Genomic DNA, 24398 nt, shown 5'->3' on the forward strand with positions numbered 1-24398 from the left:
ACGGAAGCGGGAGTTGGCGTAATAGTTATGTAGTGTAGGGTAAATTATGTAATGAAAGTACAGTAATAATAATACACACAACATGCGGGCACGTGACGGGAAATCCGTGCTGTCTCATAGCAAAGCTCCGCCTCTAACTACAACATATCCTGTCGACGCGATCGCAGTGGTTCGATTCAGAGTGCCTCAAGTTGACAATTGACCACGGTGAACAGGCTTTGTGGTTTGGGTCTGCGAGGTGACAACGAATTAAGAAAGAAAATGTCCGATTGTCGTCTTTTGCTCATATCGGTAAGGTTGATCGATCGATACACACAGGCATGCGTACCACATCAACTGCAGTTGTCGATCTGTATTGTCTAGCTGCTAGCCGGAGTGTTTTTCAAACATAGTACGAAGGCTGATCAGGTCGACAGCGAAGCCTGTCTCGTGGATTCACTCTTTAGAATGGTAAACGCTGACATGCACACACCGTAGAAGTGCTTCCAAGCTTTGAAGAGTCGGTGCTGCCTTTTAGGTCTCTGAATTGAACGTGACGATGCAGGTACGAGTATCTCCGGGTGATAGGATTGAGTTGCAACATGTTTGTGTTGTAGTCTACTGCCGTAGGAATGGCATCCAGGTTGGGGGGCCAAACCTCGATGCGCGGCAAGTGTAGCCTCGTGTACCCAGGACGTCTGCGCGCAATTGTAATTTTGCACTGTCGTCGATTGAAGCTCTTCGTCTTCTTCCACTTGTAGCTCGTTTTCGCGATGATCTATTTATATATAGTGACAGGCGCGGATCCAGGATTTCTGGAAAGAGGGGTTCCAGGTTTTGATAGACCACGCCTACTTCAGTCAATGCATTTTTATTGCTAGAGGTGCAAATGGCCCAGGCTTCTTAGAGCTTAGCTAAAGTAAATGGCAACAGCTATGGAAACATATCTCTAGCAATGTGTCATGTTATAGATTCTCTAAATTATCAAAACTGTGTAACAGAATTGTAACTGCATCATGCCTATACTACTGCTAAATAAAACGTTAAGTAAATTACGGTGCAGTTATGTCTCTTTCAAACAAAGACTGTATGAACAATCTCCGTGGATGATTTGGTACAGACTTAGTCTGCTGGTACCCTCTCTTTGCAATGCATGGAGATAACTGATAGGTGTGCAAGACACCTTGCATAAGTCTTCAGTCTCCTCAGTAGAGAAAATGACCTCTCTGCTTCTGCACTTGTGCTAGGCAGTGTACATGCTATCAATAGCAGACGATGAACATTCGGGTACAACCGAGAGTCACAGGCTCCCAAGGCCAGGAGAAGGTTGTTGGGTATGGCTTTCTTGCACTCTTGCCCTCTTTTCCTTGCTTCTAGCATTGACTGGTATTTGCTTTGCCATACTGACTGCCACCTTCTCGCTTTACCTCGTAGAGACTTCTGGAATGGAGGATCGGCTTGCCAGTGCAACATTCCATCTACGCTTTTCATAGGGTCAACGTCAGAACGAACCAGAAATGTAGGCAATAGACACAACAATGCTCGGACATTATCTTGCTCACCATTAGATCGTTCGCGCATCTGAAGAAGCAGTGAGTCTAGGAGGGGTATCGCAACGCGGGTCGTTTGTAGTGCTCAGTCGGACTCCGACTACGTGTATTGCTCTGGTTTTGCTGTAAGTTCGTTTTTCTTGGAACGGATTCAACTGATCCAACTGTTTGCGAGTCGCAGAGTGTCTTGATATCAGAAGTCAAAGAGGTTGTCTAGATCCTACCCGCCTTGTTGCCTCAATTCTTTCAGTTACGTACTGAGTGAACCATTCCGTACGCAACAAAGATATCCTAGTCACGAGTCTGGAGATTCGCTGCCAGATCTCTCACTTCGTCAAGAATCTGCTTAGTTATTTAAATACTGAAAATGAGCACAATGCGGCTTCAAACCTTGTGGTCTAGTTAACTCCAAGGCTAACAAAGGGGGTTGCAACCCCCACAACCCCTACCCTAGATCCGCCACTAAGTGACCATAGGCTGCTGACTTGGGGCCCGTGGCCCGTGGGCCCCCGTGGTTCTACCTAATTTGTTATCCTCGCCCCAGACGCAGTGTGGATTGCAGTCCCGGATGCGCTGCCATCACCACTACTGGGCGAGGCTAGAAGGAATTGTACTCTAATTATAATAGTGTAAGGTTCTGGACCACTTTCTTTATTTCTACCGCTTCCTCCCATTTCTGGACCGTGTCTCTCCTATTTTCTAACACACTCAGTCACTGTCATGCAGGCAGTGGGCTCACCTTGGGCATTCCCAGGGCACAAATCTATGGTTCCTTTACCATTCTAGTAATCCTTGAGCTATCCTATTGACCCCCACAGAGGTATATGATAGGGTAGTATCGAGGATGAGATTGGTACGAAATGATGCACTTGCAGCCGTAGCATCCGAGACTGGCTCCATGCCCAGCACTATACACAACAGTAAGGATTGCATTCAAGGACAATTACCAGATGTACAGCAAACAGAGGTATGTTTAATAAGGCTGGCTTCCACTCATATCTGCAATCATTATTGCATGACCAGTGCCCTAGACGGCCTACATACATACATACATACATACATACTAGTAGACTACATACATACATACTAGTACACTACATACATCCATACTACAGAAACGACATAATGATATTGATTTTATGACAGGAAATAAAGTCGGAAGTCACTGATTTGAAAATTGAATTGGAGAGTGAAAGAGAAAAAAAGAATCAATTTGGAGGTTTACAACTACACAGCTAAAATTGTTGTAAGGATAAGATGAAACAAACTTTGTAGGAGGAAAACGTGAAATTGCGAAAAATTTCTGATGACCTCCAAACAAACAACCAAAGCTTAATAGTTAGTATTCATGATACAAATAGTGAAGTGTGTGTGTGTGTGTGTGTGTGTGTGTGTGTGTGTGTGTGTGTGTGTGTGTGTGTCACTGTTTAATTAAACAACAGATTTTGACGCGACAAGTACAAGACGCTAACTGTCAACTACAAACACAAAACCAACAACTCGTTTACTTGCAGGTTTGATCACGCATGACTGCATGTGCTTTCTAGGTTATAGTCTCTCTAGATTTACTTTTCTTTATTTATACGTTTCTAGAACGTTTCGCTAGAATTACAAGGAAACGTTGTTAAACTCCAAGAAAGCAATTGTGTACTACAACGGACTTCGGACGTATAGTATATCGACCTTTCAATGCTTTATTTATAATTTATTCATTATATATATTTAGAGTCTCAAGGCAGCAGTAGTTCATCTTGGATATAATTTATCAAACATTACCGACGAAGACGGTGCGGCCTGTTGCAGTAGTACGACAGGTAGAATGTGGAACACATTGAAATTAATTACTGCTCTAAAACAGTATTACAAACATTGTGTAAGTAGGAATTATGATATATAAGGAAATCGAGTCCTGTGACACTAGCCACTTGTTGCCCTATTTGGTACCTGGTAGCTCGTTTTTGCTGCCTGAGTTAACCTGTAGGCAGATATCTCAGAAGTATAATTCATCGTCTCACAATGGACAATATTGGATTAGACCATCTTGTAACAATCAACCATTTCAAGTGAGCCCATATATTCTATTATCTTCAATAGATGCTTGTTGCATTGTTATTAACTCTGTGTCTACAACAGGTATTCTGTGATGCGAGTGCAGGTTGGACTTTGATCATGAAGATTGATGGAAATCAACAAACGTTTGAATACAACAGCAACTTGTGGTCGAACAAGGAAACATTTCAACCAAATAACTTGGATTTGGATGACAAAGAAGCAAAACTGGCTTCGTATTGGACACTACCATTTACTGAACTTCGTCTGGGAATGAAAGTAGATGGAGCAACGACCAGATGGATCACCTTCAGCTATACCGCATCATCTCTCTACAGTCTTATTGCTGATGGGCAATACAAGCGGACGAGTATTGGTGAGAGTAAATGGAGAAGTTTACTGCCAACGACATCTTTGCAGAGAAATTGTAAAATGGTGAGTATGGCCCTTTGGGCTCCACGTGCACGCTTCCAACACCTATGTGTTTGACACTCATGTCAGGTCATGGCATTTAACACACACTGAACAAATAAATAACAAATAAATAACAAATAAATAACAAATAAATAACAAATAAATAACAAATAAATAACAAATAAATAACAAATAAATAACAAATAATCAGGCAGGTTGGCATTCTGCCTCATCTTGCGTACCAGTACAACCGTTTCTAACGTGCTAAAACGTTAGATGCATGATAGTTATGCGTGTAACCAAGACAGATACCCTAGTGTTTGTCCGTATGCAAGTCTGTATAGAAAAAGCTAGCTGATGTTCTTTGCAGGAAGGATTTAACGCAAGAGCCACCGACCGTCATCAATTTTCAAATGCTCGTGCTCGCTTGGGCTTAGTTGCTAACGAGCAAACCACTTGTAATTCATTTGATTCTTTTATCGGTATCGGAACGAAGTACACGTCATTCAAAAATAGTGTTGGAAACTTAGCGAGACACAGTCCAGACAATGGTAATGTAAACATCAGAGCAATGGCCTACATCATGGCACGTTGATACATTGCACGCAGTAAGTACATCATGATGACATCAAAGTAGATGCTGTTCACTCTAGATGAGGTGTATACTCTCGTGTTGCTAACAATAGTTGCTTTTGTTGTTAGAATTTTAATCTTATAATAAGTACTATACAACGCAAAACATAGCAAACTGCAAGATCATGCTGAGCATGCATGCAGCCTCTAGCTAGCTTCTCCAGCTAAGTTTTACTATATATCTCACTTTCATCTCCACCCCAACAGTAGAACTATATGATGCTGACTTAAACTCGTTGCTTGATTAGTTAAAGTTAGGCTAGAGCAATTGAGCTTGATTACTATGGATAAACGTGAACGAGCGTTATTTTTCTAGGACAAGCTGCCAAACAAGGAAACCTTTAATTAATTTTTACAGATGAATTAGCGCTCCTCAGGCTCTCCTTCTCCTTGAATTTTTTCTCTCCGCTTTCTCATCTCGCGGCGCGACGTTCCTCTACTAATAAAGTTTTTTTCTTTCCCCTTTCTCGTGTAATTATTAAACTAGAATCTAGACATCTGTCCGCAGTTGTTGGTGCACTAAATAATTATTGATCCTAGACATTTATACTGCTTACCGTATAAACGTGTAAGGATAGTCTTTCAAACAGCGATACTGTAATACACATTCATCCGGCATTTGTCTGTCTGTCTGTCTGTCTGTCTGTCTGTCTGTCGGTTGTAGCCGCTGTCGTGTTATACGGGAACCGGGCACGACGGCGCGAGTAGATCTGGTTACCCAGGTACGAGCTAGCTGCAGTGATGTCATATGCAAATCTAGATACACAAACTTGCTATAGGGTGTGGTCAGGGTGCGTTACACATGTACTGTACCTAAGGCTAATCATAGTAGAACCTAGCCTGTCGACGCGATCGCAATAGTTCCCGCGTGCCTCAAGTTGACAATTGACCATTCAGAGTGAACAGGCTTCCTGTATTCGTGCCAACGAATGATAGGAAAGAAAATGTCCGATTGTTGTCTTTTGCTTGTCCAATGCATTGCAGTAGTAGCCTCGCCCCAGACGCAGTGATGATGGCAGCGCATCCGGGGCTGCAATCCACACTGCGTCTGGGGCGAGGCTATTGCAGTAGAGGCATATGACGCATTGCAGCTTCAACTGATGCGATCAAAGGCGTATAACGCAAGGCGAGTGCCATTTCTGATCTCCCATTTCACCGCTGCGCTCCCTAACGTTAACGCGCCTGACAGCCGCCCCAAATCGCAATGTCGACAAGTACAGAGGCTACAACAACGCCAAAGTCCAATCGAAAGCTCAGATCCTAGCTATATCATCAGTGTGACACGCGCTGAGGAATAGACGATACCGGTATTTGGGGGCGCATCTTCTACAGAATGCGCAATCTCGAGGGTAAAGCCTGATTCACAATACACCTCGCGTCGCGACGGGGCGTCTCGCGTCAAAGGATGACGTTTCCGACGCAACGCGCTGGAATAGGAAAAAATCCTATCCAACACGTCGCGTCGCGTCGGAAACTGCCTCCTTTGACGCGAGACGACGCGAGGTGTATTGTGAACCAGGCTTAACACGCACCTTTCGCCGATCTCGCTGTACATAAAGTCCACGTTTCCGGGTCTACTTCTGGACCGTGGATCATCTTGCCGTTGACCAGGCTTCGTAAGTAAGTTCACTACTTACCATTTCGTGCATCTTATGAGAGACTTTGCCTGCGTAGAGGCGCGTAGGAAACCATTTCTTGAGTACGGCTTCTTGAGGGTAAGAGACTGCTGTTCAAGATGAAGTCGCCTGATTCACACTCTGAACAGATATACGTGGAGTGGAAGCAGACTACTCATAGTCTAGTAATGGATTAGTTTTAGCGAGTGAAATCATGCCACCTGGAAACCCATTTGGGGTAACCAGACATGTAGGACGTTCTGCGTTGTTTCTGGGCAGTCTAGCTTACTTCTGTATAGATGTGATTGGCCAAGTCGAAGATGTTACTGTGATAACTTGCACTCCATAGGTACTGACGCGGATCAGAGTACAGTACACGTACACTACAGTCTGTTTATTAGCACTAGCTGCCAGCCTACAAGTCCCAGCAACAGTTATGTCCAACGTAACACAACACACACACACACACACACACACACACACACACACACACACACACACACACACACACACACACACACACACACACACACACACACACGCGCGCGCGCGCGCGCGCGCGCGCGCGCACACGCACTAGCTATTCCATAGCTGTAATGTCTAAATCAGAAAGCAGAGGCTGTTCTACCTCATTGGCAGGTGCAGTTGATCAAGACATGTACGTATATAGTCTAGTGATCCTAGAGAAGTGAAGATGTTGATTGTCAAAAATGTCACTGAGGCTGAAGCTGGTGGTTTACGTCGGATAATTGAACAGCAAGCAAATAAAATAGTGGAACTTGAAAACAAGATTAGGGTTCTCGAGTAAGACCTTGCATCTGCCAAGTCTGAGTGCAAGGAATCGCTCAACACACTGCTAAATGATAAAATCAAGTTTTACACAGGTTTTGTGTTGAGAAATTTGCTTGATACAGTGTGGAGTTGGATTGAACCAGCAGCCAAGACTATTAGTCTGTATAGCAAACAAAGAATCAAGTCAAGGTACATCAAGTGATGTAAGCTCATGAGCTCACCGCCTTCCATGAAGGATTGGGTGGGCTAGACGAATTTTTGCTAACTCTAGTTTGATAAGGTATACAGTTTCACAGTTCAAGAACGCTAGATGGAGGAAATAAGTAGTTCTATTGATATAATTCAGCCACACAGTGCGTCACGTTCGGTTACCCCGAATGGGTTCCCCTACCGCAAAATCTTAACCTGATAAAACTTCCATCGCTATGCAATGAGTAGTCTGTCTTTCCACTCCACGTATATCTGTTCAGAGTGTGAATCAGGCGTCTTCAGCTTGAACAGCAGTCTCTTACCCTCGAGAAGCCGTACTCAAGAAATGGCTTCCTACGCGTCTCTACGCAGGCAAAGTCTCTCACAAGATGCACGAAATGGTAAGTAGTGAACTTACTTACAAAGCCTTAGTCAACGGCAAGATGATCTACGGCTCAGAAGCAGACCCGGAAACGTGGACTTTGTGTATAGCGAGATCGGCGAAAGGAGCGTGTTACTCTCGAGCTCGAAGTTGCGCAAGCTCCGCCCCAAATATCGACTATTGATTACATACTTACAAGTACAGTACACTCCCGCCGAGAAAGGCGGTACCGAACAAGGTGATGGCAGCGCATCCGGGGCTGAAATCCACACTTCCAAAAGGGGGAGGAACTGGCTGCGAGAAACTGGCTGCGAGAAAGCTCGAAAGGTGTAATGCGGTATGATACCCATGTCAGGTATCAGTTACCGGAACATGGCGGTATCACTTGGTGCACAGTTCCAACTCTCCTATGAAGAAACCATAATTGGCATTGCACTTGATAGCTGACAAAAACCGCTTCATAAATATATGCAAATCTTCCTCACTATCACAATGTCGTAAATACCGTGCAACAAACGTGGGCAGGCCTCTAGAGCTCGGAGTGCTGTGACGTCATTTTCCGTTCTTCGGTGAGCAATAAGAACGACTTGCTAGTGTGTGAGCAATCAGTATTAGTAAGCGTTTTTGTCTTTGATCATTATGCAGCGAACACAACTCTTTGTGCTCTTGTCGTTGATGGTGACGGCCACAGCAACGTCAGCTTTACAAGAGAAGGTATTCTATACTGAAACGTCATCTTATTCAAATATCAATTGCATGGTCTTTACTCCTCTAGACGTGGAAATGAGTATTTTGATAGTAACATTTATTGGTTTCATTGTAGGACGGCAAAGGTTTGAAGAATGGTGGATACCATTCTCAGACTGGTAATAAATATCACAATAATTTTCTGTGACTGTGACTATGAGTAACAACTAGTAATGTTTCTGTCTGTTTCTAAAGTGACTCTATCAGGTTCTCTTGAAGTTCTTAGTAACAAAGGAGAAAAAGGAGACAAAGGTAATAACAATAAATAATCAAAATAGACAACAGAGTTTACAGGTTCCACAAAAACAATTCATTAATAGAAACTCACTGGGCAAATGAGTGAGGACAGTAAGTACGCTCAGATGTGCTACAAACAACATTGACGAATTAGTATTCAATCTCTAAAGACTAAACATAATAATTTTAAAGTAACAAAGTCATAAATAAATGTTTAATTAATTGTATTATAATGAAATATATATTATAATTATACTTTATGCATAATAATCAAGAGGGAACTGTACCTTTTACGTGGAACAGATATATATTATTCTTTCATATTTAATAAATAAATAAACAACAATAAAATATATGAATAATTTACAATCTTAAAAATACCTCATTGTAGGTGAAAAAGGAGGAGCCGGAAAAGTTGGTCCCAAAGGCAGTCAAGGTGAGCGCGGACCCGCAGGTGTTAAGGGCTTAACTGGTCCCAGTGGACCGCCAGGAATTCTTCGTCTAGACGAGTGCTCCAACACAAGAGAAGGCAATACCTATGAATTGACATTATTAAACGCTCTTAACCTTTTGATGTTTTGAGCAGGAATGATGAGATATAACAAGAAATTAATGGAGATAGAGTACTGTGACAGCAACAAATGGATAACATTGTCTTCACTAACACTTCATCTTGGCAGTTCGTCTCAGCTGCCTGCATCATCGTGTAAGCAAATTGCACTCAACTACAAATCATCGTCCAGCAATGGACAATATTGGATCAAACCAGCTGCCAGTGACGTACCATTCAAGGTTGGACAGAGTTTAATAATTTTAGTTCGTTGCTTTTAGAATTCATACAGATATTTTGTCTACAACAGGTATTCTGTGATGCGAATGAAGGTTGGACTTTGATTATGAAAGTAGATGGGAAATTACCGACCTTCTACTATGATAGCAAACTGTGGTCTAACAAGGAGACATTTCAATCAAATAATCTGGCGTTGGATGATAAAGAAACGAAACTGGCCTCGTACTGGACACTACCATTTACTGAAGTTCGTTTGGGAATGAAAGTAGATGGAACGATCAGATGGATCACTTTAAGCTATACCGCATCGTCTCTCTACAGTCTTATTGCCGATGGACAGTACAGGAAGACGAGTATCGGTGAGAGTAAATGGAGAAGTTTACTGCCAAGGTCGTCTTTGCAGAGAAATTGCAACAAGGTGAGCATTATCAGTGGACCACACCGCGCAACTTCATTAAAGTTACTTTTGTGACAATAATATCAGGGATGGCAGCCTTACGTGTCGGGCGTGGTCGCTTTCAAAATTTGGTGCATGCAGTGATGATCATGTAGTGAGCCGTCTTCTATTGTCTCTTTCGGAACTGTCAGGAGACTCCGAGGCTATTGCATGCAGCAGCTTCTGCGTAGTTTTGCAGACTGCCATCAGCTAGTGTGCAAAATAATTATAATAAAATATAGGTTAATTTATAATTGATTGGTATACGGTTCCGATAAGGAGACCGTAAGAGGGAGTGAGTCTACAAACAACTTGAAGCTTGTGCGGAGCTCTTGGTTTCTATGATACGAGATACGTATACTATTTATGCAGAATACATGTTACAATAGATATCTGCAGACACCATGTGTGTTCTAAACAAGTACATTACATAGCCTACGTATTAAATAGAATAAGTTAATCAATGAGTCAACATGATCCTCTCTTGCTTGCAAACGTTTTTCAATATTTAAAAACTTTGGATATTGGTAATTACTACTACTACAAATGCACTGAAGTTTGTCCAGTTACAAATTTAATACGAAAAACCAAGAATTTAATGTACTGAACTGAGTCTTTTGATACAGGAAGGATTCAACACAAGAAGCACTCACTCAACATATGGCCCAAAATGTGGTCGAGCTCGCGTAGGCTTTATTGCTAACGAGCAGAACAACTGTGACAGTCCTGATTCCTTTGTTGGTATCGGAACGCAACATTTAACATATAGAAATAGTGCTGGAAACTATGCGGACAGCCATCCAGACAATGGTAACGTAAACATCAGAGCAATTGGTTACATCATGGTACGCTGAAATATTGCAATGATCATGTTATGACATCAATGGATATTCTGTTCAGTCAAATTACATGAGATGGACATAACTCATATTGTTAACAATAGTCGCTTTCTATTCCTATTATTTTACTGATTTGCTTACGAGTTTTAGTGTAAGGTAATAGAGTTAGCATGACTAGATAAACATGAACAAAGACTTGATTGTAATGTTTCAAAGCCTAACTTCAAGAAAGGGTGTGAAGCTTGTCAATGGTAGCTATCGCAAAGTTACTGGTGGTAGTGTGTGTGCGCTCGCGTTGAGAAAAGAACTATCCTATCGCAGAATAGTCTAGACATAATTTTACAGTCACTAGAAAGAAAAACGCGTGCAGTGTAAACTTGTGTCACACTTTTCGAATTTGCATAGTCATATAGAAGGTACACAAAAATCCTACACATTTTGTGAATTTGTATACGTAACGCCTTTGTATTGACCGACTAAAATTTCAGCACGCAACCGAATACAAACTATTGTTACTAATCTATAGGTGTTGATAGCTCAGAGACTGCATCTTTAGGAAGGGTGCACCGGACTCGCGTGCACCAGGCTCACGTGCATCGCTCTCAGAAGTGTGCAGTCTGGAAAGGTCTAGTAATCTGGTAAGAACACTAACCACATCATTCTGACTTGGTCCACAATGCGGATCATTAAGTCAAAAGAATAGACGCGAAGGTGTAGTCTGGCACAGCACTCTGTCTCCTTTTGATTCCAAAAGGGCGGAGGAACTGGCTGCGCGAGAAAGGTGTGATGCGGTAAGATACCCATGTTCAGCATCAGTTACCGGAATATGCCGGTATCAGTTGGTGCCGGTTCTAACTCTCTCTCCCACTCCTGTAAAACAACCATAATTGGCGTTGCACTTGATAGCTGACAAAAACCGCTTCATATATAATATGCAAATCTTCCTCACTATCACAATGTCGTAAATACCGTGCAACAAACGTGGACAGGCCTCTAGAGCTCGATGTACTGTGATGTCATATTCCGTTCTTCGGTGAGCAATAAGAACGACTTGCCAGAGTGTGAGCAATCAGTATTAGTAGGCGTTTTTGTCTTTGATCATTATGCAGCGAATACAACTCTTTGTGCTCTTGTCGTTGATGGTGACGGCCACAGCAACGTCAGCTTTACAAGAGAAGGTATTCTATACTGAAACGTCATCTTATTCAAATATCAACTGCATGGTCTTTACTCCTCTAGACGTGGAAATGAGTATTTTGATAGTAACATTTATTGGTTTCATTGTAGGACGGCAAAGGTTCTAAGAATGGTGGATACCATTCTCAGACTGGTAATAAATATCACAATAATTTTCTGTGACTGTGACTATAGGTAACAGCTACTAATGTTTCTGTCTGTTTCTAAAGTGACTCTATCAGGTTCTCTTGAAGTTCTTAGTAACAAAGGAGAAAAAAGAGACAAAGGTAATAACAATAAATAATCAAAATAACAACAGAGTTTACAGGTTCCACAAAACAATTCATTAATAGAAACTTGTGAGTTTGTGTGACGACAGTAAGTACGCTCAGATGTGCTACAAACAACATTGACTAATTAGTGTTTAATCTCTAAAGACTAAACATAACAAAGTGACAAAGTCATAAATAAATATCTAATTATTAATTGTATTATAATAAGATATATATTATAATAATACTTTATGTATAATAATCAAGAGGAAACTGTACCTCTTAGGTGCAACAGAAATATACTATTCATTCATATTTAATAAATAAATAAACAACAATAAACTATATGGATAATTTACAACCTTAAATATACCTTATTGTAGGTGGAAAAGGAGTCGCCGCAAAAGTTGGTCCCAAAGGCAGTCAAGGTGAGCGCGGTCCCACAGGTGTTGAGGGCTTAGCTGGTCCCAGTGAACCGCCAGGAATTCTTCGTCTAGACGAGTGCTCCAACACAGGAGAAGGCAATACCTATAAATTAACATTATTAAAACGCTCTTAACCTATTGACGTTTTGAGTAGGAATGATGAGATATAACAAGAAATTAATGGAGATAGAGTACTGTGACAGCAACAAATGGATGACATTGTCTTCACTAACACTTCATCTTGGTAGTTGGCCTCAGCTGCCTGCATCATCATGTAAGCAAATTGCACTCAACTACAAGTCATCGTCCAGCAATGGACAATATTGGATCAAACCAGCTGCCAGTAACGTACCATTCAAGGTTGAACAGAATTTAATAATTTTACTACATTCCTATTAGAATTCATGCAGACATTCTGTCTACAGCAGGTATTCTGTGATGCGAATGAAGGTTGGACTTTGATTATGAAAGTAGATGGAAAACTACCGACCTTCTACTATGATAGCAAACTGTGGTCTAACAAGGAGACATTTCAATCAAATAATCTGGATTTGGATGACAAAGAAACGAAACTGTCTTCGTACTGGACACTACCATTTACTGAACTTCGCTTGGGAATGAAAGTAGATGGAACGATCAGATGGATCACTTTCAGCTATACCGCATCATCTCTCTACAGTCTTATTTATTGCTGATGGACAGTACAGGAAGACGAGTATTGGTGAGAGTAAATGAAGATGTTTACTGCCAAGGTCATCTTTGCAGAAAAATTGCAACAAGGTGAGCACTAGTATCAGTCGAGCACACGGCGCAACTTCATTAAAGTTACTTTTGTGACAATAATATCAGGGATGGCAGCCTTACAACGTGTCGGGCGTGGTCGCTTTTAAAATTTGGTGCATGCAGTAATGATCATGTAGTGAGCCGTGTTCTGTCTCTTCCGGAGCTGTCAGGAGACTCCAAGGTTATTGCATGCACCAGCTTCTGCGTAGTTTTGCAGACTGCCATCAGCTAGTGTGCAAAATAATTATAATAAAACAAAGGTTAATTTATAATTGATTGGTATACGGTTCCATAGGCGTAGGAACCGGGGGGCCGAGGGGGCCATGGCCCACCCAATATTTAGCCTCAAAAGCTGTATCAATTCAAAATGCAGTACCTGGTTGTACTCTTTGGTCCCCCTAATCTCACCAAACTTCCTACGCTTATGGGTTCTGATAAGGAGACGGCAAGCGGGAGTGAGTCTACAAACAGCTTGAAGCTTGCGCGAGGCTCTTGGTTTCTATGATGCGAGATACGTATACTACTCATGCAGAATACATGTTGCACTAGATATCTGCAGACACCGTGAGTGTTCAAACAAGTACATTACATACCTTGCGTATTTAAATAGAATAATTTAAACAATGAGTCAACATGTTTCGTCTACCTCTTGCTTGCCAACGTTTTCAATATTTCAAAAAGTTTGGATATTGGTAATTACTACTACTACAAATGCAATAAAATTTGTCTAGATACAAATTTAATACGAAAAGCCACCAATTTAATGTATTGAACTGACATCTTTTGATACAGGAAGGATTCAACACAAGATGTACTCACTCAACATATAGCCCAAAACTTGCTCGAGCTCGCATGGGGTTCATTGCTAACGGGCAGAATAACTGTGACACTCCTGATTCCTTTGTTGGTATCGGAACGCAACACTTAGCACGCAGAAACAGTGCTGGAAAGTATGCAGACAGCAATACAGACAACGGTCCTGTAAACATCAGAGCAATTGGTTACATCATGACACGCTGAAATATTGCAATAATCATGTTATGACATCAATGCAGATTCTGTTCACTCAAATTAAATGAGATAGAAATTAGCTCATATTGTTGACTCCTTACCTTCACGAAGCTTTCAACTAGTTGGTCGGCACTAGGTATCCATCACAATGACAGTGCTCGGACCTGCTGTCACGAAAGTCAAGCTAATGGGCGAGGGCGGAGCCTGAGTCTCGGCGCGTGCACCAAAACTGCGATTTGGTTTCGTGCTGATAGGCAGGGAGGGTTAAAGACCCGGAATCCGACCCACGCACCTTGTCACGTTGGAGTCTGAAGAGGAGTTGGACGGAGAAGATAGGGGACCACGGGATAGGAGAAAAACTGCGCAGCGATTGAGAAGTGGGCAAGGTGTCCTGCTGCCGCGCAAAAACCAAGAGCTGAGTTCGCGCCGCGTATAGCGCACGCGTACTAGCATGATCACACCCTGACCGCACGCAAGAGCGGCTTGGAGGTGTGGAATCAACTTCGTCTAACTACGTTAGACACCATTTGACTCCTTACCTTTACAAAGCTTTCAACTAGTTGGACGGCACTCGGTATCCATCCCAATGACAGTGCTCAGACGTGAAGTCTGGCTGATGGGCGAGGGCGGAGCCCAAGTCTCGGCGCATGCACCAAAACTGCGATTTGGTTTCGTGCTGATAGGCAGAGAGGGTTAAACCCCGGACTCCGACTCACAGGGGGGGTCCACGTAGTGATACACCCACCCAAGTATGGGACCAACCACAACAGGGGCGGAAACAAACCACCCTGCGAGAGCACAAACAGAGCACAACGGCGCGTGGTAACGCCGCTGTGCTACTGCAACCTATAGGCTCAAGATAACGCAAGTAATGAGTACTATAACGCTGTAATAGCTAAACGCTCTAATAAACTGCCTGCTTTACTACGATACCAGTTGGCGAGAAACGCCGGCAAGGTCTGTGCCAAGCAAGCGAATATATAGCTGAAATGCGTTACTTTTCCAGCGGCCCAAGGTTTTTGGCGTCGAGTCAGCAACTCCCTTTGCCTTCGCCATGGTGGCTGCGCCGATGCGAAAGTTGTGACCGGTAAAACCTTCACAACTCATGCCTCCTGGAGCAAGCAAGCGCTGAACCTCGGACACTAGCTTTTGGCGAGAAAGAGGAGATCCGTCGGAGAATGTAAACAGTAGACCCCGACTTTTACCGCGTTGCACTAGGTAGGAGAGCAAAGCAGATACTGGACAAATGTCCTGTCGAGTGCGACCCAAAGTTATGATCGGTTTTAGATTGCTTCAGCCAAAGGCGAACCGTTGTAGGAGAGATGACAGAGTCGACGCTGACGTCCGAAGGGGTGATATGAACCACCTCGTCAAAGGTCGCTAACGACTTTACCGTGAATTCTCCCGCTCGTAAAAAACAAAAAATCCAGTGCAGCACGTGGCCCAGAGCATACTAGCATCTCGTCGAGAACACCACTTAGACCACGCCCGTTTGAGAACGTTGAGTTCAACTGGCGTAATGGGCAACCGGAGCCGTTGTGCAGCACATCCTTCAAGTCGTTGAATGCAGCGAAGGACGTATGACAGCTGGCTGAGCTGAGCAGTGAATGGGTCACCGCCGCCCGACTGAATATGGAGATGGCAGACCGCTGACAAGTAGCACTTGATTTTTTGTGTGACGTATTTTCCGATCTGCTAAGTAAAACGCAAAGAGGCAAAGCGCGCTCAGACACAGGGAGAAGAACAATAGACACTTGGTTGCCAAAGTTCAAGTAACTCGATTGCCCAGATTGATAGACCCGCTTTGTAGAAAGCGCTAGACCCGAGGAAAAGAAGTGACGAGCAGAGTTATCCAAGCGCGAGAGTTCCAGTCGATTCCCGGCAATATGACTGAGCCGAGCACCTCTGGCGGAACCGGGGCGAGAGTGCTTTTGAGCTGTGAACACAAAGAAAGCGCTCTTTCAGCACGGTTTCGAGATAGAGCATCGGCGATAGTATTAGCATTTCCCGAAATATGAACGGCTTGCCACGTAAAGGAAAAATATGCAGCTAGGAAGTGTAAAGCTCGCGGAAGATGCATAATCAGCGGAACGCGGCTGGTGCGTCTTTCTAGCGCGGAAACCACTGTAGAGTTGTCGCATTCAAACAAGACCCGCTGCCCTCGCCATTTCTTACCCCACAATGCCGCGGCCAGGAGCAAAGGAAGAAATTCTATTTTTACGATTGACCGCGAGCACCTCAGGTCGCTCCACTCTCACTGTAGCCAATTGTTCAACCAAATTGCGCCGTACCCCTGCGTGTCCGATGCGTCAGAGCGAACAGTAACTGTTGGCCGTGCGCGACCCAGTAGCTGCAGCATAGACGAACTATTCCAGTCAGTCATAAATATGTCCAACCAGTGCAGATCGGCCAACGTTTCTTTATTGAGGCAGACGCGATTAACTAAAAACTGGGTCGAGTATAATACAGTAGTATCTCCAGGTAATAGATTACATGGATTAAGTTGCAACATGTTTGTGTAGTCTACTGGCGTAGGAATCGCCCCAGACGCAGTGTAGATTGCAGCCCGGATGCGCTGCCATCACCACTACGTCTAATTCGGTACCGCCCCTTACGGTCAGCGCTATCACCTCCATTAGGACATGATTAGTGTCAGTTGCAAGTGTACTTTGTCGGCGTAGTAGAATACAGTAAACGACTGTAGCGTGGAATCTTCGCTAATTAGCGCGCAGTACGTAGACAGCCAGGTAATTATGCAGCAGTCCAAATGCATTACAGTAGAGGCATATGACGCATTGTAGCTTCAACTGAGAACCTGTGTATGCGTTCAAAGGCGTATGAAGCGCTGCGAGTGCCATTTCTGATCTCCCATTTCACTGATGAGCTCCCTACTGCAATCTCTTACTAACGCCTGACAGCCGCCTAAAATCACAATGTCGACAAGTAAAAAGGCTAGAACAACGCCAAGGTCCAATCGAAAGCTCAGATCCTAGCTACTAACATTAGTATGACACGCGTTGAAGAATTTGATTACATACTTACTCCCGCCCAGAAAGGCGGTACCCGAGCCAGACATAGTAAAGATGGCAGCGCATCCAGGGCTGCAATCCACACTGCGTCTGAGGCGAGGCTAGATTGCGAGGCTAGGTTAGAGGGTAAACATCAAATTCTGAGCGGCAAACCTCAAATTATGGGCGGCAAGTGTAGCCTCGTGTACCCAGAACGTCTGCGCGCAAATGTAGTTTTGCACTGTCGTCTATTGGAGCTCATGGTTTTTTTCCACTTGTAGCTCGTTTTCACGATGATCTATTCATATATAGTGACCATAGGCAGCTGATTGGGGGTCTCGGCCCCGTGGGGCCCCGTGGTCCCTACACCTAATTTGTTAGCCTCACCCCATACGCAGTGTGGATTGCAGTCTCGGATGCACTGCCATTACTACTAGTACTACTGGGCGAGGCTAGCTATTTGTACTCTAATAACAGTGTAAAGGTTCTGGACCACTTTCCCTATTTCAACCACTCCCTCCCATTTCAGGACTGTGTCTCTCCTATTTTCTAACACACTCAGTCACTGTCACGTAGGTAGTGGAGTCGCCTTGGGCATTCCTAGCGCACAAATCCATGCGTTGCTTTACCATTCTAGTAATCCATCACCCTTGAGCTATCCTAACAACCCCACAGAGATTTATGATAGGGTAGTATTGAAGATGAGATTGGTACGAAGCCATGCACTTGCAGCCGTCCGTAGCGACCGAGACTGGCTGCATGCCCAGCACTATACATAACAGTGTAAGGATTGCACTCAATGACAATTACAGGATGTACAGCAAACAAAGGTATGTTTTGATAGAGTCGGCTTCCACTCATATCTGCAATCATAATTAATCCATGACCAGTGCCCTAGACGACACTACATACATACATACTGTAAAGAGGCAAATTTTCGCGTGGGTAAAATTTTCGCTATATTCGCGGCTGTAAACCTTTCCGCGAAAATAAAACCCACGCAAAAATTTCTGTGAAACGGTGCGGTCCCATATGTAAGCGTGGCTGCCAGGCAGTAACGTGCTCTGCAAGATTGCGTTAATGCTCTTATTAATTAATCAAACACAACCCAACACTAATGTTATACTTTTCCGCTTTCCACTAGAAACGTGCTGTACCCTTTGGAGAGGATCTTGAACCACACAGTCATTTGCAGCCTTCACTGCAGCCGGACGTACTCCAGGAACACCAGTAGATTGGGGAGACACAGTTGTTTCTCCTCATTCCCCGCTTTACGCAACCACTTGAGAACCATGACAAGACGGTATCAGCACCTGACATAGTCAAGTGACTATTCCCAAACGCCGAAGAGCGAAAAATTTGTCCTGCGAAATGGTCTCTGTGAGAGAAACCGCAAAAATTTTGCCCAGCGAAAATATGCCCCTTACAGTACATAAATACATACTAGTAGACTACATACATAGCTACATACACAGAAACTACATAATGATATTGATTTTATGACAGAAAATAAAGTCAGAAGTTACTAATTTGAAAAGTGAATTGGAGAGTGAAAGAAAAAAAGAATCAATTTGGAGGTTTACAACTACACAGCTTAATTGCTAAAAATTGTTGTAAGGCTAAGTTGAAATAAAATTTGTAGGAGAAAAACGTGAAATTGCGAAACATCTCCCAGGACCACCAAACAAACAACCAAAGCTTAGAAGTTAGTAATTATGATACAAATAGTGTGTGTGTGTGTGTGTGTGTGTGTGTGTGTGTGTGTGTGTGTGTGTGTGTGTGTGTGTGCGCGCGCGCATGTGTGTGTCACTGTTTACCAAACAGACACAACAAGTACAAGACGGTATCTGTCAACTACAAATACAAAACCAACAAATCGTTTACTAGCAAGTTTGTTCACGCATGACTGCATACGTTTTCTAGTTTATTCTCTGTGTATACTATCCTTCATGCGTTTCTAGAACGTTTCACTAGAATTGCAAACAAACGTTGCAAAACTCCAAGAAAGCAATTGTGTACTACAGCGGACTTCAGACGTATAGTATATCCACCTTTCAATGCTTTATCTATAATTTTGCTTTGAGACTATCAGTAGTTAGTAGTTGAAAATACAACCATACTATTCCAGAATAGTCTAGACATAATTTTACAGTCACTAGGAAGAGAGGGCGTGAAGTGTAAACTTGTGTCACACTTTTCGAATTTGCATCATTATCCAGAAGGTACACAAAAATCGTACACATTTTGTGAATTTGTATACGTAACGCCTTTGTATTGCCTGACTAAAATTTCAGCACGCAACCAACTACAAACTATTGTTACTATCAGCTGCGGATACAGAAGTTTTTGAAAGAGGGTCCAAGTGTAATTAGCCATGCCCCGTAAGAGCTAAATCTTTATATGAACTATGGAACCAGCAAACTCACTTCAGTCTCTATTAGAGTTAATTTTCTAGCATTTTTATTAGATAATTATTGGCATATATAAGTTTAGAATTGAATGAGTTAACCATCCATCAAAACTTTAATTAATAACACAATAAACAACCTTGCAGCTGTGGTGGGCGTGTGGTTAAAGAGCAGGGTCTTGACCCCCAGGACCCCTCCCCTCTATCCGCCTATGACTACTATAGGTGTTGATAGTTCAGAGGCTGCATCTTTCAGGAAGGGTGCACCGGACTCGCGTGCACCAGACTCACGTGCATCCCTCTCAGAAGTGTGCAGTCTGGAAAGGTCTAGTAATCTGGTAAGAACACTAACCACATCATTCTGGCTTGGTCCACAATATGCGGCTCATTACGTCAAAGAAATAGACGCAAAGGTGTAGTCTTGCACAGCACTCTGTCCCCTTTTGACTCCAAAGGGGAAGGAACTGGATGCGCGAGAAAAGTGTGATGTGGTACCATACCCATGTCCAGCGTCAGTTACCGGAACATGCCGGTATCAGGTGGTGCCCGTTCTAACTCTCTCTCTCCCACCCGTATAAAACAATCACAATTGGCGTTGCACTTGATGGCTGACAAAAACCGCTTCATAAATAATATGCAAATCTTCCTCAGTACGACAATGTCGTAAACACCGTGCAATAAACGTGGGCAGGCCTCGAGAGCTCGGTGTGCTGTGATGTCATATTCCGTTCTTCGGTGAGCAATAAGAACGACTTGCTAGAGTGTGAGCAATCAGTATTAGTAGGCGTTTTTGTCTTTGATCATTATGCAGCGAATACAACTCTTTGTGCTCTTGTCGTTGATGGTGAAGGCCACAGCAACGTCAGCTTTACAAGAGAAGGTATTCCGTACTGAACGTCATCCTATTCAAATATCAATTGCATGGTCTTTACTCCTCTAGACGTGGAAATGAGTATTTGATAGTAGCATTTATTGGTTTTATTGTAGGACAGCAAAGGTTCTAAGAATAGTGGATACCATTCTCAGACTGGTATAAATATCACAATAATTTTCTGTGACTGTGACTATAGGTAACAACTACTAATGTTTCTGTCTGTTTCTAAAGTGACTCTATCAGGTTCTCTTGAAGTTCTTAGTAACAAAGGAGAAAAAGGAGACAAAGGTAATAACAATAAATAATCAAAATAACAACGGAGTTTACAGGTTCCACAAAAACAATTCATTAATAGAAACTTGTGAGTTTGTGTGACGAGAGTAAGTACACTCGGATGTTATACAAACAACATTGACTAATTAGTGTTTAATCTCTATAGACTAAACATAACAAAGTAACAAAGTCATAAATAAATATTTAATTAAATGTATTATAATAAAATATATATTATAATAATACTTTATGTATAATAATCAAGAGGGAACTGTACCTCTTAGGTGCGACAGAAATATATTATTCATTCATATTTAATAAATAAATAAACAACAATAAAATATATGGATAATTTACAATCCTAAAAATACCTTATTGTAGGTGAAAAAGGAGGAGCCGGAAAAGTTGGTCCCAAAGGCAGTCAAGGTGAGCGCGGACCCGCAGGTGTTAAGGGCTTAACTGGTCCCAGTGGACCGCCAGGAATTCTTCGTCTAGATGAGTGCTCCAACACAAGAGAAGGCAATACCTATGAATTAACATTATTAAACGCTCTTAACCTTTTGACGTTTTGAGCAGGAATGATGAGATATAACAAGAAATTAATGGAGATAGAGTACTGTGACAGCAACAAATGGATGACATTGTCTTCACTAACACTTCATCTTGGCAGTTCGTCTCAGCTGCCTGCATCATCATGTAAGCAAATTGCACTCAACTACAAATCATCATCCAGCAATGGACAATATTGGATCAAACCATCTACGAGTGACCTACCATTCAAGGTTGGACATAATTTAATAATTTTAGTTCATTGCTTTGTAAAATTCATGCAGACATTCTGTCTACAACAGGTATTCTGTGATGTGAATGAAGGTTGGACTTTGATCATGAAGGTAGACGGAAATAAGCAAACGTTCGAATACGACAGCGAGTTGTGGTCAAACAAGAAAACATTTCAATCAAATAATCTGGATTTGGATGACAAAGAAACGAAACTTGCTTCATACTGGACACTACCATTTACTGAACTTCGTCTGGGAATGAAAGTAGATGGAACGACCAGATGGATCACCTTCAGCTATACCGCATCATCTCTCTACAGTCTTATTGCTGATGGACAGTACAGAAGCACGAGTATTGGTGAGAGTAAATGGAGAAGTCTACTGCCAAGGACATCTCTGCAAAGATATTGCAACAAGGTGAGTACTACAGTATCGGTTGTACAGTACATACATGCGAACCCGTGTCTAAGTTTACAGCAACTCACTATTAGCATTTTACAGCAAACAAATAATCAATCAGTTTGTCATTCTATCTCTTGCATACATTGTATACATACATATATACCAACGATTCAATGGTTTAAATCGTTGGATGGTGATGATGTAGCCAAGACAGAAATGTTTGTCTGGTTGCAAATCTGTGCAGAGATAGACGGGAAATGGTAAATGCATTAAAACTGGTGTCCTTTGATGCAGGAAGGATTCAACACAAGAAGCACTAACTCAAGACGTGTCTCGATAAATGCTCGTGCTCGCGTGGGCTTTATCGCTAACAACGAGAACGATTGTGTAACTCCTGATTCTTACGTCGGTATCGGAACGAAGTTTGTGGCATTCACAAATAGTGCTGGCAACTTAGCGTATTATAGTCCAGACAATGGTAACATAAACACTAGAACAATTGCCTACATTATGGTACGTTGATAACTAGTTGGCACCTAGTGACATTCTACATGATGTGTATACTCTCCTGTTGTTAGAGTATCTATAGAAATTAGAAAGACGATACCAATAAAATTGCCAGACCTGGTCTGGATGATATTCACTTGCAATCTCTACACAGTCTATTGCTTGTACGTCACTGCATGTATGCATGCATGAGTGTGTGTGTGTGTGTGTGTGTGTGTGTGTGTGTGTGTGTGTGTGTGTGTGTGTGTGTGTGCTTGATGTAGATTCTTGACTGTCTTGCGTGAGTATTGAGGGTTTGTGCATGTATTTTATACAATACTGTTTAATTAATGACTGATTTATTTAGTGGTGTCTCATAGCTATATCAGTTGTTTGTGTAAGGTCATTCATTTTCTGATCTAGTCACGCAGGCACGCAGGCAGGCGCAGGCACGCACTCACGCACGGACACGGACACACACACACACACACACACACACACACACACACACACACACACACAACATTATCACTTCTGTCTACATTCTCTAAAGGAAAGACTCAACGTAAGACATGACATCCAGGAATCGCTACCACTATTCGCACATGTTCGCCTGCATGGGACTTATTGCCAACCAAGGAAACAACTGTTTAACTCCAGACTGTTTCCTTGGTTTTGGAGCAATGCACGGGAACCAGGGGATCAAAAATAGTGCTGGAAACTATGCCCGTCATTTCTTCCCAGACAATGGGCCTATAGACACCAAAGCATCATAGCACGAGACAAGAACACTACACAAGTGTTGGAACGTATGAAAGTCAGTTGCAGCTATGCAGTAGCTGCAAGCAACAATAATGTATATACATTTTAAAATTTAGTACGTTTGCTCTATGACATACACTGGTATGGGGTGTTAAAGCATTTAGCAACAGCAATAAGAATGGAAAAAAAGAGCTCATCTCGTCAAACCGACAGGATCAAGAACCTTCCAGGATTTTGAAGAGGGCCAAACCACACCCATAGCAAAACCACACCCGCCAAGTTTTGTAAAATATATACATAATTTTTATATTTATTAGTCAAAAGTTATGAGATAAAATGCATCTAGAAGCTTAAGGAGTCTTACCCTTGACTCGAGCCAGTCTCTCTCCACCTTTGTCATTCCCCGACAAAGATTGACAAAATGACGAAGGCGGGATGCCACATGTGCAGATTCTATCAGGCTAAGAAACTAATATTCTTGATGTCAAATCAGTCATCAGCCTTTTACATCCAATCACCTTTTACGCCATCGCAATTAAGAGCATACTGTGTTATACTAGCAAGTTAACAGCAAATGGCCCTCTCCCTGGATGGCCACTGCCTAAATAAGACGAATACAATCTTTAGAAAACCCTAACAGCCAAAATAGTCTGTCTGCCTGCCTGCTGTTCGCCCCTTGAAGTCAAATTTGCTTACACAGCCTTTAAAAACATTTGATTTAATTTTGTTTATATTAACAAAATAGAAGTAAAAACATGCATTAGTTCACGTGACATCATCACTGTTGACTTTGGACGTTTAGTTAAAGAAATGGACGGGGCTGATATATACGCGTAGTCGCCACATATTGAAACTGTAGGAGTTTGTCAACTATTACATCTGCTGGACACAAGTGGTAGTCTCGACGCTAGGCCATCTTCGCCTTAGGTGGTGGAGTAAAGCGCTCGATTATACCTAGGGTTCACACGACTGGAAACGAAGTTGCCACCCTAAGGCAGGGGTTTCCCCAGGAATTAATAACAGCATTTTATTAATATTAATTAGCCACCGAGATCTTATCTTAAACAGAAGAAGTAACTTTAAT

The 24398-nt window shown here is 42.5% G+C and overlaps 4 protein-coding genes across 5 annotated transcripts in view; all 4 read left to right on the forward strand.

The window, feature by feature from the left end:
• The window catches only part of LOC134176972 (uncharacterized), a 10260-nt gene extending 6714 nt beyond the window's left edge, over positions 1-3546 (forward strand). The window contains exons 11-16 of one of the 2 annotated variants that reach the window (XR_009969411.1): positions 2676-2748; positions 2805-2867; positions 2972-3043; positions 3123-3197; positions 3256-3343; positions 3411-3546. The gene's annotated coding sequence lies outside the window, so the exon portion shown is untranslated. Of the gene's footprint in view, positions 1-2675; positions 2749-2804; positions 2868-2971; positions 3044-3122; positions 3198-3255 lie in introns of both variants that reach the window. The other variant, XR_009969410.1, reaches the window with a different exon arrangement.
• On the forward strand, positions 3416-4587 carry LOC134177756 (uncharacterized skeletal organic matrix protein 5-like). Its single transcript, XM_062644532.1, has 3 exons — positions 3416-3592; positions 3663-4013; positions 4363-4587. The coding sequence occupies exons 1-3, from the start codon at positions 3416-3418 to the stop codon at positions 4585-4587; spliced, it is 753 nt and encodes a 250-aa protein (XP_062500516.1).
• Positions 4588-7833: 3246 nt separating this feature from the next.
• LOC134177757 (collectin-11-like) lies at positions 7834-9170 on the forward strand. The gene is made up of 5 exons (XM_062644533.1): positions 7834-8173; positions 8250-8318; positions 8428-8470; positions 8547-8603; positions 8980-9170. The coding sequence occupies exons 2-5, from the start codon at positions 8280-8282 to the stop codon at positions 9168-9170; spliced, it is 330 nt and encodes a 109-aa protein (XP_062500517.1). The 5' UTR covers positions 7834-8173; positions 8250-8279.
• A 19-nt stretch (positions 9171-9189) lies between these two features.
• Positions 9190-10913, forward strand: LOC134177517 (uncharacterized skeletal organic matrix protein 5-like). The gene is made up of 3 exons (XM_062644306.1): positions 9190-9380; positions 9449-9796; positions 10441-10913. Exons 1-3 carry the CDS (start codon positions 9201-9203, stop codon positions 10666-10668), a joined length of 756 nt encoding a protein of 251 aa, XP_062500290.1. The 5' UTR covers positions 9190-9200; the 3' UTR covers positions 10669-10913.
• Positions 10914-24398: the final 13485 nt, after the last annotated feature.

This window comes from Corticium candelabrum, chromosome 3 (assembly GCF_963422355.1).
Source record: "Corticium candelabrum chromosome 3, ooCorCand1.1, whole genome shotgun sequence".
NCBI classification, from domain to species: Eukaryota; Metazoa; Porifera; class Homoscleromorpha; order Homosclerophorida; family Plakinidae; genus Corticium; species Corticium candelabrum.

Bases quoted from the DNA above. Each gene is read 5' to 3' on its own strand.
- LOC134177757 (XM_062644533.1), top strand. From the start codon at position 8,280: ATGGTGACGGCCACAGCAACGTCAGCTTTACAAGAGAAG. The intron at 8,471-8,546 runs GTAATAAATATC...CTGTTTCTAAAG, and splicing joins TGGATACCATTCTCAGACTG to TGACTCTATCAGGTTCTCTT. The intron at 8,604-8,979 runs GTAATAACAATA...ACCTCATTGTAG, and splicing joins AGGAGAAAAAGGAGACAAAG to GTGAAAAAGGAGGAGCCGGA.
- LOC134177756 (XM_062644532.1), top strand. From the start codon at position 3,416: ATGATATATAAGGAAATCGAGTCCTGTGACACTAGCCACTTGTTGCCC. The intron at 3,593-3,662 runs GTGAGCCCATAT...TGTCTACAACAG, and splicing joins GTAACAATCAACCATTTCAA to GTATTCTGTGATGCGAGTGC. The intron at 4,014-4,362 runs GTGAGTATGGCC...TGTTCTTTGCAG, and splicing joins TGCAGAGAAATTGTAAAATG to GAAGGATTTAACGCAAGAGC.
- LOC134177517 (XM_062644306.1), top strand. From the start codon at position 9,201: ATGGAGATAGAGTACTGTGACAGCAACAAATGGATAACATTGTCTTCA. The intron at 9,381-9,448 runs GTTGGACAGAGT...TGTCTACAACAG, and splicing joins CCAGTGACGTACCATTCAAG to GTATTCTGTGATGCGAATGA. The intron at 9,797-10,440 runs GTGAGCATTATC...CTTTTGATACAG, and splicing joins TGCAGAGAAATTGCAACAAG to GAAGGATTCAACACAAGAAG.